The sequence below is a fragment of the Equus asinus genome, chromosome X (genome assembly GCF_041296235.1).
Source record: "Equus asinus isolate D_3611 breed Donkey chromosome X, EquAss-T2T_v2, whole genome shotgun sequence".
NCBI classification, from domain to species: domain Eukaryota; kingdom Metazoa; phylum Chordata; class Mammalia; order Perissodactyla; family Equidae; genus Equus; species Equus asinus.
The window spans coordinates 127,239,421-127,257,242 of NC_091820.1; the positions used below are offsets into that span (position 1 = coordinate 127,239,421).

The 17,822-nt window shown below is 42.5% G+C and overlaps 1 protein-coding gene across 1 annotated transcript in view; it reads left to right on the forward strand.

Moving 5' to 3' along the window:
• Positions 1-17,502, forward strand: part of F9 (coagulation factor IX) — a 29,015-nt gene extending 11,513 nt beyond the window's left edge. Inside the window, exons 5-8 of the mRNA XM_014855271.3 lie at positions 3,722-3,850; positions 5,935-6,128; positions 14,531-14,645; positions 15,435-17,502. Coding sequence (XP_014710757.1) covers positions 3,722-3,850; positions 5,935-6,128; positions 14,531-14,645; positions 15,435-15,982 — 986 coding nt within the window. The 3' untranslated portion in view covers positions 15,983-17,502. The remainder of the gene's footprint in view (positions 1-3,721; positions 3,851-5,934; positions 6,129-14,530; positions 14,646-15,434) is intronic.
• The last annotated feature ends 320 nt before the right edge of the window (positions 17,503-17,822 follow it).

A 17,822-nucleotide genomic window follows, 5' to 3' on the forward strand; every position in this document is an offset into this window, starting at 1 on the left:
GAATAGCCCTGAGTAATGTAAATATAAGCACAAAACTTCTATAACAGGTTTTGCTACTTGTGTGAGGCTACAGTCCACAGAGCAAACGTTCTAAGTCTACAACTGGCACCATCTCAGTCCTCTGGGGTTCCCCACACTTTGGTTTGGTCAGGGCCTCTAGGGTGTATTGATCTCCCGCAGCCTATCTGATCAAGGTTTAGAAAAACCCTTTCAACTCAATTCAGAAACCAAGTGGGAATTCTCTCAAAAAGCTCTTTATCTCAGACGCTAGAGGAAAGCAACAGCAAAAGCATATACAAACTCCCATTTAAGCTGTTGCTTCAAACTGAACTAAAGACTAATTTCAAAAGCTGCTAGACAGCAAGCACAGCTTATGGAGTCTGTGGGCCCCCAGTCTCCTGCCTCACCCTGTCTTGGAAAGGGAAGGGAGATTTCCATTGTTAAGAGCCTGTTTTCCTTTTCCCTCATTCAGCAGGCTCCCCTCCAGGAGAGAAGGGTGCAAACAATCAGGGCACACCTTCTAGTTAGAGGAATAACAATTCATTGGCTCTTGTGTCCCTTTGGCTAGAATAAAGACCACTGTATGTCCCCAGCTATACATCACATCTGAGCCCTTTTCAGATAGATCAAAGTCTGCAAGAACATGGTCATCACTGTCCCTTCTAAAGAGTACAGAGGCATTTCCCCACAGTAAGATAGGATAGAAAGAAAAAATCACAAGCACATAAACACTTTTTACTTCATTCTGCTAACACATCGGAGACACTATTGTCTTATTTAATGCATATTTCTTTGGAGTAGAAAAAAAGAAAATATCTTGAGTTTAACTGAATAACAGCATATTGTGTGGTAAACTTGTTAAATAGAACATATTTTGTCCAAGCTCTGGTTTCCACATCAGCGAACGTATGAGGGAAGATGAAGGCAGAATACAATAAAGCAGAACATGATAACATTTGTAGTAGGCACGAGGGGAATTAGAAAGAGGTGCTAACATGGAGAGAGAAGAACAGATGCTTTGAGTGTTCTTCCACAGATATTCTATCCTACCTCTGTTAACTTATCATAATCTCATATCGACTGAACACTTTCTACAGGTGCTATTTGATTTGGCTGAACACTTCAGCATTGCTTTGTAGCAACAAAATGATAGCTAGTACCATGAAAAGAGCCGGGGATGTAATCACCGTGAGTGAGGAGAAAGGTCTTTAAAAAATAAATAAATAAAAAGGACCAAGTGCCATCTTTCTGGATCATGCGCTTAGTGGATTATTTGGTAGCAAAGGTTAAAGCTAAGGCTGGTTCCTTTGTCTACCTGACAACAGCTGATTTGCCTCCCCCTGCTTCCTAAAGTGTCAGTAAGGATCATGAGCTAATTATTTCCTTAGTCTATGTTAGTCTATGTAAAATATAATTAGAAAATTTAGATCTGTCACTCAAAAGTCCATAATATACTCCAAAACCATATAGTCACTCTGTTAGCCTGGATTCTCCGAGAAGAAAAGAGTCTGTGACACAAGCTTATTTATTAGGGTGTGCCACCCTAGGGAGCAAGGGACAGGGAGTGAGGCAGTGAGGAAGGGAGAAGCAATAGTAGGATGAGTCGTATCTCCTCATCTGCAACTGATTGCTTGAGCTCCTGGGACTGTTTTCTGAGGAGCCATATGAACTGGACTCAGGATAGTCCACCTGGGAGGGGAGAAAAGGGGAAAGAATTCGCCCATCAGCATCTGTCTCCCAATGGTCAAAAGTTCAGCCTATGGGACATTACTCCCCCACATCTCCAGGTCGTACATGCTGGAGCACCCAGGGAGGTCATATGGCATCCCATGCCTCAGCATCAACAGGGAAGTGCCAAGGCAAGAGGTGAGAGGCACATAGTGCAGATACGAGCCAAGGCAGTTGGAGGCTGCACCCATATGTGGTCAGCGGAAGTTCATGGAGAGCTGATCGCCACAGTGCTGGGAAAAGACACAAGTGAGGCTGAGAGGAACTAAGATGGTGCATAGGAGGTGTCTAATACAGTCACTCTTTTTCAAACTTTCCGTGTAGTAACTGCACTCACAAGTGAGCATTCCTATTGAAAACTGTACTGTTGTTGGGCGTGTAGGTAAGGGGGAAGGTGTCTTCTATTCACTGTGTTTCTGTGCTGCTCTAGAGACAGAAACAGGCCCAAGGGCAGAGCCCACTTCTCTTAACTCAGCAGGTGTCAGCTGGCAAGCCCTGAACCATGCTACTTCTTGTTATTGAGACGGCACAGGAGAAACAAAGGGAAAGCACAGTAATTAGAAAATACAAAATAAGATGGCAGGAATAAGCCAAATATATCAGGAATAACAATTAATGTAAATTGGGTTGATGACAATTTTCAGTCTGGAGTTAAAAATCTAATTGTATGCTGTTGACAAAAGAGACACCTAAAATAAAATTATACCAGGGGGTTAAAATAAAGGGATGTAATAAGATTTGTCAGGTAAATGCTAATAAAAAGAACCTGACAAAGCAATCGTAATACCAGACAAAATAGAATCAAAGACAAAAAGCATTACAAGAGACAAAGAAAGAGAGTTTATATTAACAAGAGAGGCTCTATAGGAGAGTAAAGAAAATGTGGGCCACTAGAATGCTTATCATTGTCAACACATAATGGCTTTGGCATTTAGCTACCTTAAAGGACCCTATTTCATTCTCTTGTGTTGATACATACCTACCTCAGCCAGCTTCAAGTTCGTTTTGATAAATTGGATTATGTTAAAACTATGGACTTTTATTCAGCAAAATACACTATCTAGGGTAAAAAGGCAAGTCACAAAATAGGAGAAGATATCTGTAATACATATATCCAATAACTGGAACTCTCATACACTGATGGTAGGAATTTAAATTCGTACAATTATTTTAGAAAACAGCTTGGCAGTATCTACTAAACCTGAACATATGACCCAATAACTGCACTCATAAGTACATATCCAGTAAATATGCATGCATATATTATTAAAAGATATGTACAAGAATGTTCATTATAGCATTGTACATAAGAGCCAAAAACTGGAAATTCAACTCAAATATTCACAAACGGTAAAATGGATGAATAAAGGTAGTAATATTTATACAATGGAATACTACACAGCATGTAAACGAACTACTGCTATGCAAAACAACATGGATGAATCTCACAGACAAAATGTGAAATGAAAGACAGAGAAGAGCGCATAGACAAAGTTCATGAACAGGCAAAACTACCGTACTGTTAGAAGTTGGGATAACGGTAACTTTGCGAAGGAGGAAGGGTATAGTGATCGCAAGGGGGCTTTAGGAGAGCTTTCAGGGTGTTGATAATGTCCTATGTACTGATCTTTTTAGTGTTTAAATAGGTGCATTCACTGTGTGAGAATTCATACTAAGGTTCTGGGTACTTTTCTGAATATACATTATACTTTAATGAACAGGTTTTAAAAATTTCAGGCCATGATATAGTGAAAATAAAATATCCAAACCTTCAGTTTCATGCCAAATCAAGTCAAATATATGACTGCCACCCTCTTTATGCTTTATTAAGAATATTTTATCTTTCTTTCTACTCTTAGCTCAAGGCTCCCCAGCTTCTCTCCATGAATGCCCCCAGCTTATATCTGACCTACACGAGTCAGTAGCTTCATGTACTTTTTAGAAATGCGTGCCAAATGATGCTATTGCTACTGTTGATTTTGCTTTCTTTAAGATGCAACATGCAGCATTAAGAATGGCAGATGCAAGCAGTTTTGTAAAAACAGTGCTGATAACAAGGTGATTTGTTCCTGTACTGCCGGATACCGACTTGCAGAAGACCAAAAGTCCTGTGAACCAGCAGGTCAAAACCTACATAAGTTATTTTTAAAGCTCAGCAGATGCATTCTCCAAATCTATATTTGAAACTTCAGCATGTTAACTAGTCTACATAATTTTAATCCCTACTTCTTTCTATCTCGTTTGGAAATCGTGGAAAGGATTAGTAGCTTGAATTGGACAAATTAATTTTCCAAATTGTATCATCATTTTACATAGAAATTCTGTGATTGTCTTCAGTCTGAATTCTTTTCTGTGTCCAATTTTATTCTCTTTTATATCATGAAGCAATTGATTTGTGTGATCTCTGTACAGATATTTGTAATTCACCCGGTCAAATTAATGTAGTAATCCTACACCATAAAAGATACATAAATGATTGACTCATAGGCTTCTAGTACAAGGATGGTGTATATTAAGCATGAGATTGTCAGAGTGTGGCTGGTTTATTCTGAGAAAGTTATTTCCTATCCTGAGTCTCAGGCAGAGTTTACACACTTGGCATGAGAATAGTTCTGACAAACGTCTGTTCTAAGTGGTGCCAGGCTGATCAGCACAGTCAATCTATACAGCAGCGGACAAAGCAATGTTTCCCAGTCATGTCAACCATGCCTCCATGTTGACAACCAACTGGTGTCTTCAGAACACCTCGACTCCACACTCACATTGCTCTTCTCTGAAAATGAAAGCAGTAGAAACTTTGATTAAAAAAAAAAGTAGGCTCCGCAGGATCAATTATGTGTGATAAAGAGGGGCCTTTTGGAAGCAAACTAGATATAATTTCTCTTGTATTTCCAAAGCCTGGTATCTTATTAAATGGGTACATTAAATCATGCACCATTCCTCTATAACTGGGTTCGATACCTATCTCAGCAATGCACCCAGCAGAGGAAATTAAAGAAAGGACCAGAAGCCAAGAGTATACATGCTGCAACTAAAATCGAGAGTCTCTGCTGCTCCGAGGGCCTGCCTGCCTGGCCTTCCACCTGGTGCTTCACATAACTGCTTCAAAGCCAGCCTACCCTGGGGGGGAATATGCTCCTGTTTTAACGTTCAAAACCTAACTCCCAGTGTAGACAGATGGCATAGTAGCTAAACCCTTATAAGGCCTTCCATGTTATGAGCTGAAAAAAAAGAATTGAGAACGCCCTCCAACTATTAAACGTTATATTTGAATATAGCCTTAGCTCTAGCAGAATAAGTAAGCCAAACCTAAAATAAGCTTTTCTGCCTTTCAATAGTAATGGTCCCTTTTCTCTAGCCATTGTTGATGATTTATATTTATACATAAGTATTTTGAACTAATTTCCTGTTTTCCCAGCCACGTGCTGCCTTCATGATACTTTGCCGCAGCTGGTTGCTATAGAAATGTCTGTTATGAGGAATGTGGCTAGAAGGAAAGTGAGAAATGAAAATGAAATGTGAGGTGACTTTGCTTGACTACAAATTTCCATTCTGGTTGTCCCCAGTGTATCAGCAGACAATTTCTTTTCTTTAGGAAATAAACCAACCCAAGGTAAAAGGTGGCCAATCCCCAGGTGGATGTGGCTGTGATAATCATATTAGTAATTTACTTGGCTAATACCTGACAGCTAGGTAATTAAATCACAATGATCTCTCCCCAACAGATACCTAAAATCCACTTTGGAATCTAGAAGGCATTCTAGTTTACAAAAGAAATCCTGTTCGCAACAAGCAGCGGAAGTCCCATTTACCTAATTCTAAAGTCAAATTTACATGGCATCAATCATCAAACTTCCATCCAGAGACAGTACTTGGGAGTAAGACATTTTAGTAAAGAAAGTAAACAGAAAGCCATTAGACTTTATAAAAGTCTTACAAAATTTGATTCTGGAACACCTATTTCCGTAAAGATGACGGATTCCTGAGCCAAATGTTCTTTTCATGAAGGGTTTGAAAACGTTCCATGAAAATAATGCAATTAACCTTTTAGTTTGAGACCATATTCATTGATTAGATGTTTTAAAATATTGATGGGTCTGCTTCTCAGAAGTGACAAGGATGGGCCTCATTCTTGATTTTTGTAATACATGTTCTGCTTGCCAATGAGAAATATCAGAATACTAAATATTTTTTCCATTTTTCTAGTGCCATTTCCATGTGGAAAAGTTTCTGTCTCACATGCTTCTATGAAGGTCACCCGTGCTGAGACTATTTTTTCCAATATGAACTATGAAAATTCTACTGAAGCTGAAACAATTTGGGACAACATCACTGAATTTAATGACTTGAATCGAGTTGTTGGTGGAGAAAACGCCAAACCAGGTCAATTCCCTTGGCAGGTACTCTATATTGATGGGGTGTCAAAAACTAGAGCTCAGTGGGCAAGGGACAGGCCAGGTGGGAGGGTGAGGCAAGGACACCAGACAGACCTATCAGAGTGAGGTGAATGTGTAGGCAAGTTTCAGCACTAAATAATATGAGGAAGCCCCCATAGGTGGAGAGCTGGTGAAAGAGAAGTCCAGGGACAGCTACCATACAAGGCTTGGCATCAAGGAAATAGCATAGCAGGATTCCAGACAAGCAGTAGAGAGTTCTGGAAGTGAGGTCACAGGTACTGGGATTCAGGGTACTACTTCAGCTTCAGCCCCCTGGGAGAACTGGTGAGAGAAAGTCTCTAGGTCCAGAGAAACTGGATTATTTCAAAGGGATTTAAAAAATGACTCACGTAGGAAGGACGAAGGTACGGAGTAGGTTACCGGAACGAAGGTATTAGATAGGGGCTAGGTCCAAGGCTGTGGTTCTCAAAGTGCGGCAGCATCAGAATCACCTGCGAACTCGTTAGGAATGCAAATTTTCATGCTACACCCCAGACCTATGGAATCAGAATCTCTGGGGATGGGGCCCGGCAATCTGTAGGCTAACAAGCCCTTCAGGTGATTCTGACGCACAGGACAATTTGAAACCCACTGGTCAAAAGGAAACAAACTTGTTCTAGAAGCTAGGGTCGAAAACACCAAATAGTGACTCGTGGTACCTAATCCCACATTTCTCCAGGTGTGATCTGCAGACAATCCGCGTGAGAATCACCTGTGCACATTTTTGAGGCACCATCCAAGAGCTAGATTTGTAGCAAAACCTGGGTTGTAGCTGAGGCTACAGCTAAATATGGTCCTTATATAAAGTTGTGCTGTCCAATAAGGTAACTACTAGCCACATGTGGCTTTTTCAATTAAGTACCATTAAATAAAATTAAAATTCATTTCCTCAGTCACACCTGCCACATTTCAAGTGCACAAAAGCCTCATGTGGCTACTGGCTACTGTATTGGACAACGCAGATAGTATAGAACACTTCCATCACTGCAGAAAGTTCTATTGGATAGCACTTATAATAGTTTAGTCTAACATAAAACTCCCTAGTGGCTACAATAGCATGATTTTTTGTAGTAATTTCAAGGATGCTTCACTCCAAAATATCTTGTTTACTGAGGTTTAACTTTTGCCATCAGAGACCAATAGCCTTAAAGACTTTTCAATCACCTAACAGGTAACAATTTAAAGCAGGATCAGGTAAGTGTCCCCAGGTTTAACACCACTGGACTTTTCTGTGACTGGCTATGTATCTATCCAGGATTCTTCAGATTGCCTGCCATTTTCCAATATAGTGGATGTAACATTGAACATATACCCAGGAGGTAGGGACGGTACTGAAGGGTGGCAGACCATCACAACCAAGACTTTATATTTTCCCTTGCTTTTAACAATATTTGTTGGACTTGATCTTATAGCCAATAAAACACACTGTATGTTCCTTTACACCCCCTGTCTCCTACTTAAGTATCCCACCACACTGCTTCCTTCACCCACCATAACCCCTTCCTTACCTCACCCACATCTTTACTCTCCTTCACGACTCTTCATAGGATTGACCTTCTCCATCGATCTTTCCTTGACCAATCCCTCTTGGGTCCAGCCACTCTAATTATGCTTTCATTCTATTTAACATTCACGTATCTAGTTCTATCTAATTTTACTATTTGTGTTCTTGTGCATTTTCATTCATTATGTATCCAACTTCTGTGAATAAGGTGGTTAGAACAAAAGAGCCTACTTCATAATTACTATTTCCTGGGGCTTGTGGGAGATAAAGCAGTGCCTAGAGTGGACAATCCAAGAAGCCAGGTGTGTTTTATTAGCTAAGAAGATGACTTCCCTTTAAAAAACCCCAGGATTAAAACAAAATCCCAGGATGTATCCACTGTGGGCTTAGCATTGTCCCCTTGTGATCCCAGAAATGAAATGGCAAATACACTTAAATGAGAGCTAAAAAACAAAAACAAAAAGGGGGGGTCATGAAGTCTCAGTTTAGCAACTTAGTCGTATAATCTCTCTGTTCCCCACCAACCCGCTTTAAGCCAGATGCTTGCCAACGTTTGAACAATGCAAGTCTTTCCTAATAGAAATTTCAGTAACTCTAGCAAGCTATTTTTTTTTTCTTTTAAGCAGAAGAAACTATTAGATGATGGTTGCAGTGGTACTGTGAGGAAGAAGATATAAATGATACACCTAATTTCAAATCTTCTCATGTCCTCACTGCACACTTCTAGTTAGTGTACACGTTGTCTCCTATCAAGCCTAGCTAAGATCATTCGGAATGTTCACCATCACTCACCCACATATGTGCACACATGCACGTGCACACGTTCAATCCCTATTTCATCCATACGAAGTAAGGTTACTGACTGTAGAGGTACAAAGATCTAAGTTTTAGTCTTTCCCAAAGGTGAAGAGCTGAACTACCTGCTAGGATACTTGAGAAAGACCCTGTCACACTTCTGCATTGTTCCCTTCCTCACCAGAGAACTGTCTCTCCACACTCACCTCCATCCAGTTTCTCACCAAACCTTACTGGTTTTCAAAACCATGAGATAAGTTGAGCGCACAGAAGTCACTTAGTCAAAGATGAATCCGGAAATGAAACAAAGCAGAATCCCTCCTCATTTGTGGATGAGCCAGCTCCGCCACATCACGGGTAATCTGCAGGGTAGAAATAGTTGATTTGATTGCAGACAAGATTGCTACCTGCTGTAGCCAAGGCATCAAGAGAAAGCAAGCAACAGCTGAGCTTTCAATGGCCAACAGAGTTTATTTGTGGCTCCGAAATATGAAATACTGTTTAGCAATGCCACCTAGAAGAGAGTGATTCAAGATGCTGATGCCTCATAAAAGAGAGTGGGGGATCAAGCCACCACTTGGGTGAAGAAATCCCACAAAGAACATAGGGAGTTCACTTTCAACTGGAGTAATGAACAGTTTGATCGAACTGGAACTGTTTAATAGTCTGTTAAAGAAAAGGTTTAGGTGAGCTGTTTGCAAGAACTAATGGGCTACAGGGAAAAGGGGACGACGACGTTTTCTTGTGGACTTCCGGGTGAAAGCTGCAGGCAGGCAGATTCTGACCCCTGTTAAGAAAGCCCTTTGCACCCACAGGGTCGGTTACGTGGGCTGGGCAGCTTGGGGAGGAAATGGTTGAACAAATGTTTGTCGAATCGTTGACTTGAAAAGTTGTTCTGCCGCTGAGGACAGCACCGGCCTGATAACCCCATCCGCGGAGAGCGTCGAGCTCATTGGTTCACCCGGTGGGAGACGAGAGCAGGCTAGGGGACCGCTGCGACTCTGTCCAGCTTTGAGACCCCAAGGAGAGAGGTTCACCTTCCACGTAGCTCGTCCGCAGCCGCGTTTATTTCTGACCTTATTCTAGGCCTTTCACCTCAGCTTCCGGGCTGGAGGCCAGGGCGCTGCAGCCGCGCTGAGCTTGCACAGGCGCTTTCCAGAACCCCCGGGTCCAGCCAGCGCGGCCTGCCCCATCCCCGCTCAGATCCCCTGAGGTCAAAGGCACAGGCGGGCTGGCCTGACCCCTAACCCCGCATGATCGTGACCGCGAGGCCTGAGAGAGGAACGGAGCGGGGCGTGAAGCCAGTTTCCTTCATTCTCCCTCCAGATGCCTAGCGGTGGGCTCGGAGCCTCTTGAGAACTCAGGGGAAAGGAAGCAGGGACACTCCAGGAGGGGAGAGAGGAAGCTAGAGGGTTAAGTGCATTATATAGGAACTGAAAGGAAATTTCCTAGAGTGGAAATAAAATTTCCTTAGCGGAGTGGGAAACTAAAACAAGACTCGAATTTCCTACATCTACATAGGGAAGCAATGAAAACTTTCGAACATTAGCGAAAAAAGGGAAATCGCAACGCCTATGCTACGAGACCACCTGCCTCAACAGTTTAAAAGTGAGAGAGATTTGAGGAAGCAACACTGTGTTTTGGCTTTCTAAAGCTTTAATTTGGTGGTGGTCCCACGCCCTCGCTCCTGCCAGCCGACAATGCTGAGCATGCGCAAACTTGCCCCAAGAGCTCTGCGCCCCCTACTCTGCTTTGGGTTAGGATCTGTCTGGCCGTGTGTATGAAGTACCAGGCCTTTTTATTTTCTGTTTTATCATGGGCCTCAGTTCTCAATTGCCAATATGTAGCCATTTTAACCGGAAAAATGTATCCAGAGAAGCAGTCTGTCTATTCCTTATTCTATTCTTGGCCTAAACACTCTAAAATGCCTTAGCATTTTCCTCAGTCTCGGCTTCCTCAGCTCTGGCCTGAAGCTGTCCTTAAAGGTACCTGAGCTTTTGACCTGTATAGCTACCTACATAGACCCAATCCTTTCCATTCGGTTAGGACACACCCCCGTGGCAGACAGCATGTAGTTACCATATGTATGAACCAGAACTTTCTCTTCGTTTTTTGGGGAAGAGGGGGAGGATAGGGAGGAAGATGTTATACGAAGGTCCTAAGACTATAGAAATATCTTCACCTGCAAAAGTGCGCCCTCTGCTTTTCCTGGTTCATATCATAAAGTTCCAATTAGGAGAAATAAAAACTTGACGTATGTAATCTCACCTGGCCCCACAAAACTATTTTGGACAGAACATTTAGACTATTACTCTAGGATGGTTCGATGAAATTTATTTCAATGACTAGTCTAGTTAACCATTAAAAACCAAAAGTGAACATCCACTCTGGGCCCAGAAAAATGAAGTAGGGCCAAAGGCTGAGCGAATCACACCTGTGGGCATAACAAGCTATACGTCATGTTTTTTACATGGTTTTGCTTTTTACATGAGAGAGAATGAGTATGCAAACATAGAAAAAATGTTATTGTACAGCCAGGGGTGGCTAGGTAGGGAGAACAAGGGTTTACTGAAATCACAGGGAAAGGCCAGGTTGGAGTTAAAAGGTTAGGAAGAGAACAGGGCAACAGCTATTACTCTGGACTGTCATTGTCAATGAAAATCATCGGAACAGATATACGAATGTGTATTTTATAGAGCACAAAATACACAGATGTGTATCTGTGTGTGTGTCTGAAAGAGAGAAAACAGGCTACTGTTAGGATATGACAGACATGAAAATGTTTGAAAGATCAGAACTTGAATGCCTTGCTTAAAACATATGTTTTCCCATTTTTCCCATCATTCTCCAAAATGATGTCTTATAAGAACTTGTCCTTGGCCAAGCAGACAGCTCATCCGCAAATAGCTAATATTTAGATAGCTGTGATCCTGAGGTAGCCGAGCAAACATTCCAAAACCAAGTCGTTGGTAATATCTTTAAATGCAAATATATTTTTGGGCTTTTCCTTGGCAAAGATGTTTGCTAAGATTTCAAATACCAATCAGGAATCGGCAAAAAATGCTTTTCGGTCTTAAAAGAACACAACGGTATTTCTCAGCCGTGCACCAGAAAGGTCTAGAAGCTCCAGGCAGCAAGTTTTTGGCAGGAGTCAGACAAGCTACATCATAGTCTCTGTGCCCAGCGGCTGTGGGTATCATTCAGTCTGGCCTAACTAGCCCATTAAGCTGAGCGATGTCCAATTCACCTCTAATACAGAGCAAAAGCACTGTTATATCATCGCATGTGAATTCTTAACTCCAGTTACTTGAATGGATGTATTCAGTTGTAATCATTAGGACCAGTATAGAACAGTATTGCCCAAATTTGCTTGGTTGTGAACATCACTTGGAGTCAGGGCCAGCTTCATGAGCTTGTGACCAGTGCACTTGCACAGGAACCTGCATTCAGAAGGGTCCCACATTTGGCGTTCAATGCTTTGCATTTGTGTCGTAACTCAAGTTTGATGACAATGGAGCATGCATGTGCTGGGGACTTGGAAACTCGAATGACTGCAGTCTCGCCTCTCACCACCTCCCAGGGATGGATTCTTGACCTCCCACTTCCCTGTCCCCTGGTGCCTTGGCCAGCCCTGCCTACGCCTCCCCACACCTGCTCAATGCCCACTGCCACCCCCCAACCATGACACACTGGCATACTCCCCCTCCTCATCCCCAACAGCTACTGGTGTCAACCTCCTCCTGCACAGGTGCAGGGAGGATTGAGGTTGGGTGCCCGCACTCTGTGCCGTTTGGGGAGGGGACATGGCTACATGGCATCGGGACCAGAAATGTGTCATAGTAGGCGGCGAGCCTCTTGCCCACCTCCATTGCAGGTACTGAGCACATCCTGGCATGAAAGTTGCCATCCCCTGGGAAGCATCCCTCTGCCGTCGATTGCTGCAGTGGCCAGTGGGAAGGGACGATTGACTCACCCGTCCCCTTGCAGGGGCGCAGGGCTTCATTATGGTGGCTGATGGGAGAGGGGGCCTGGCAGCTGAAGGGGGTGTTTGTGCTTGCATGTTAAATTGCAGAGTGCAGCCTCTGGGCACCTGTGAGTATCTGCACTCTCCCAGCAAATATCCCCCGTGCCTGAGGGGGCGCAACATTAAATCGTAAATTCAAAACCCCATGATAGGTCGCAAGAGAGACTACAGAAGAAAGGAAAAAATTTTGAATTTTAGTATCTTCAATGGCGTTTTTTTTTCCTGGCTTTTGAACAAGGGGCCCCACGTTTTCATTTGGCACTGAGCCCCGCAAGTTATGTAGCCAGCTTGGCCTGGAGTGAGCGCTTTTAAAACATAAAGGTCACCAGGCCTTGGAAATTCTGAAGCAGGATTTCTCAAACTTAATTATGCGTAAGGATATTCCGGAGATCTTCATTTTCTCCCTTCTCACCCACAAAATATTCTGATTAAGTCTGGGTAGGGCCCTCAATCCGCATTTTACAAACATCCCAGATGATTCTACTACAGTTGGTCCACTCAGCACACTTGGGGAAATACTGGGTGCTGAAGAGCAGAGATTCAGAGGCCAGGCAGACGAGGGTTTGCCTCCTAGCTTCACCACTGACTCTCCTTACGGGAGTTAATGTGCACGTGTAAACCTCATTTTGCTTACCTATAAACAGATACAGTAACATCACTCCACGAAGTGTTGTATTAAACGTACATAAAACACTTAGCGCAATGATTAGTCCATAGTAAGCAATGAATAAATGTTCAAAAAAATTAAGATTGTTAAATCTGGGTGGTGGGTACACACTGTTGTTTGTTATATTATTATGTGAGTTTTCCTATAGTTTTATAACTTTTTGAAATAAAAAGCAACAGCTAGAAGGAGGGGGAAAGCTGGAGTATGGAAAAGGGGGTCAGAGGCTTGCGATGAGCCAGCTCTATAGTTTCCAGGTGGGAGGCTAGTGCTTTAGTGTCTAGGACTTAGTAGGTGTTCAGTAAATTGAATTCAGGACAAAAAGAATCTTCACTAGAACATGCCCCAAGGACCTTCTCAGACTCCCACCTGAAGGGGTTGACCACTCGCTTTCCCTAGTTTACACTCGGGTTTATGCCTGGGGCTATGTGTGCTTTAGTAAAAGGGCATCAGCTCACAACAGCTAGTCAGCGCCCACAAAGGGTTTACCAAATGTTGAGTGTGCCCTCTAGTGTTCACACTTCTCAGCTTTCTTCCTGAAGAGGTGGATCAAGGCCCTTGCAGACATTGGAAGTGAAATTCTCCAAGTTGATCTAGACATTGCGGTGGTAAAAGTATTCATTATCTGCTCTGGTATGTACAGATGAAGGAATGGATTGGCCTCTTGTCTAATAATGCCCAGGCTCAAAGCAGTGCCCAAACACCTTTGTCCACTTTGCCCACAAATCAAGCACAGCTAAGTGGAGCTTTTATGATCAAGGCAGCTTCCAGACCCAGGCCGGGGAAGTCGACCAGGCTGAGGGGCGAATGGAAGGAGTGCCTGAGCCCTGCCGTTCCTCACTGCCTGGACGGACATAAGCATCACACTTAGGGAGGCCATAGGTCTCATTTCTTACGATTCTAGTTTGGAAAGGGCTTGAAAAGTCCTCTTGGAAAAATCAGTTGTTTTTCAAATGACCTGTAGCATGATTTCCTCGTGCAGAGACAGGAGACTCAGTAACTATTGATCTCAAGGAGTTAAGTCAGTGGGTTTCTGAACATACCTGCTGGATCCCCGTGAAGTGATTTGTTATATCAGAGAATCTGACTGACTTGGAAAAGGAATCCAAGGGCCCCAAATCACCAAAAGAAGCCACTCCTTCATATTCGCCTCATGTAGAGCTCCCCCTGACTCTCATTGCACGTTGTTTTCAAGCCAGTTACAGAAATGGTTTTTTTGATTGTGCTCCAGAAACACTAATTCATCTTCAAAGCTGAAACACTCCAGTTCTGCCAGCACCTAGAAGCCAACTTTTCGCCCACACCTATAAGCAGCACACGTACTTATTTTGTTCTGGATTAAATATTATGTAGTAGGATTCATAATTTTGTTTCCACAGGTCCTTTTGCACGGTAAAATTGCTGCATTCTGCGGAGGTTCCATCATTAATGAAAAATGGGTCGTAACTGCAGCCCACTGTATTGAACCTGGTGTTAAAATTACCGTTGTTGCAGGTAAATAAACAAAAAAGCATAGTAATCTTCAGCATCAGTAGATCTTCCATATGACTGGTGTAGCATACTTTACTGAGGTCTAATAAGATCATTGTTAAATAAGTTAGGCTAGTGGTGGAGGGCTATATTTTCAACACCCAGCTTGTTCCATCCTCCAAGTCGCCCAGAGTTCTTTAGTGTACCTTCATTAGCATTCACCTCAATGGAGTACAATTATTTATTGATACGGCCATTTCCCCACCAGACTTAGCCTTCCCAAAGCTGTGTCATATCACTGATCTTTGTATCTCTAGTTCCTGGCACAACCCACAGTGGGCCCTCAGCTAATATTTGAATGAATGACCGAAAGAATGTATTATCTGTGCTCAAAAAAGGGGTCAAAATACTTGAAATTGGGAAAGTCTAGGATAATTCGTGACAAGTAGATTCATTCACACCTGTGAACAATGTAAGACTTGTAACAGCATGGGTGAACGGAGCAGCTCTATGATGGTCCTGAATGGCTTTTTGGTCTAAAAAGTATGCATTGGCCCTCATTACATTTTATCAAAATCATAACAATATAAGATGGAGATCTTTGACACTTGGCTGCCAGGTAATTCAGTGATGCCGAGTCGATACTTAGAAAATCTGTCTCTTTATGTGAAAGACTATTTGTGACCACAGAGAAATTTATTTTCAATGGGTGAACAGAAGCTGCCAGTTAAGTAAGTGATGCTAGGTGGACACTTGGAAAATGTGTTTCTTTACGGGAAAGACCATAACTGAAAAGAAATTTATTTTCAATAGGTGAACATAACACTGAGGAGATCGATCATACAGAGCAAAAGCGAAATGTGATTCGCGCTATTCCTCACCATAGCTACAATGCAACTCTTAACAAATACAACCATGACATTGCCCTTCTGGAACTGGATAAACCATTAACGCTAAACAGCTATGTAACACCTATTTGCGTTGCTGACAAGGACTACACGAACATCTTCCTGAAATTTGGATCTGGCTATGTGAGTGGCTGGGGGAGAGTCTTCAGCAGAGGAAGATCAGCTTCAATTCTTCAGCACCTTAAAGTTCCACTTGTTGACCGAGCCACATGCCTTCGGTCCACAAAGTTCACCATCCATAATAACATGTTCTGTGCTGGCTTCCATGAGGGAGGTAAAGATTCATGCCAAGGAGATAGTGGGGGACCCCATGTTACTGAAGTGGAAGGCACCAGTTTCTTAACTGGAATTATTAGCTGGGGTGAAGAGTGTGCAGTGAAAGGCAAATATGGAATATATACCAAGGTATCCAGGTATGTCAACTGGATTAAAGAAAAAACAAAGCTCACTTAAAGAAAAATGTATATCCAAGGTTGACATATTTGGGATTGAAGATGGAAAAGGTCCTTTACTATCTAATCACTTTCTCATCTCTTTCAATTTGAACATACACATTCTATGAATATTCCTTTTTCTCTTTACGGGGAGAAGTCTATCTAGAATTCATATTTTACTAGAATAAGCAGGTTAGAAAATGTAATCACTAGAGAAATATACTGCGATAGGAAATTGTGACCTTCCTACAGGTCCAGCCCTTGACAAAACTGTGAAGTTAAGTTCTTCCCTCTGCCTATCAGGCATTTTTTTCTGCACCGGGGCAACTTCCTGATTTTCCCTCCTTAGCGGCATTCCATGTTCCAGACCCTTCTTACATCTCCCACCAAAACATCAAAATTTATTAGATCTGTATCCAGGATATTTGACGTAGTCCATCACAAGGCCAGCACCACACTCATAAAGGAAGAACACAGGAGCAGCTGACAGGTTTAAAACTCATCAGAAACACGACTTCTTTCTCCGTATGCTTATTCCTGCATCCTTTATCTTCTCCAGCTCCTAATTCCCCAATCAGTTTTTCTCTTTTTCTCTCCTTCTCTCCCCTTTTCCCTACACAGGCATTTCAGTTTGGTCTTGGACTTGCTTTTCAGAACATAGGGATGAAGTAAGGTGCCTTAAGAACTTGGGGGAAGAGTTCCTCTCAGAGACTCAAGTGATTCAAACACATAATGGAAGGAATGACCTTCCTTCTATTCAGAATAATTCCGTAAGAGCTTGCAATTGTGTTGTTATGGAGGTCTGACTAGAGATGAGTCCGTGAAGGCAAACCGACATGTCATGTCATTGTGACTAAGAAAGCTGTTATCAACCCAGGTGTATCGTCCCCCATCTGAAATAATGAAAACAGAAAGAGAGGAGTCAGTTTGCAATCTAGAACTAGTAGAGTCTTCAAGGAAGAATTCATCACTGTGTCTCCAGTATTGTCCAGGGCAAAGAAAGAGGTTGCCTGGATCAGAGAACATGAGCATCATATCTCCTTAACTGGTGTATCCCCACACTCCCCACAGAGGAGAAGGGTGCACCAGATCCAGAGATAGAGGTCATTCCAATGAGCCAAACAACTGCCCCTTTTCTGGTTTCATGCTCACCAAGCAATTTTTTTTATTATAATTAGTGCTTCTATATGTATTGAATTTTCTAGAGGGTTGCTGACCAACCAACACATGTACTTTGATCTATTAGAATATTTCCCTTTATGAATTAATAAACTGGTATTCTGGTTCAGCCCTTCAGACTTTTTGTGAATTTGGTTGATGTGAAGAATTCACCCTGTATTTGATTACATGTGAAACTACTGACAAAGTCACGTTGTGGACCATTGTGATCCGACCACGCTGCTGCTATCCCTGCCCTCACCTCACCCCCAATCAGGCCTCATTCTTTCTGATTTCTTTCAAGTTACTCTAGTTAATACCTTTTTACTTTAGTCTTTCAAACCTAAGTTTCAATAAATGTATTTTTAAATTTCTCAAAAAGTGTTTCCTGTTGAATCATTCACAGAGAGGGACCTCAAACACTACGATTCAGCAGAACAGTAAGAAGAATGTGTCCAAGTGCAAGGCAACACAGAAGAAATGTGATGCTCTGCTCACACCCAGCTTTCATATGAGGCAGCGTGTGCTGTGTCCTGGAGGGGACAGTGGTCTGGATCCACCTGGGACAGAATTGAGTCGAAATAGCTGTGAATATGGCCTTGGATAAGTCACTCCACATCTTGGCTTTGATTTCTCCATTTATATAATGAGAGAGTTCAACAGGATGCTGACCTTGATGGTCTGTGAGTTCATGTTCTTTC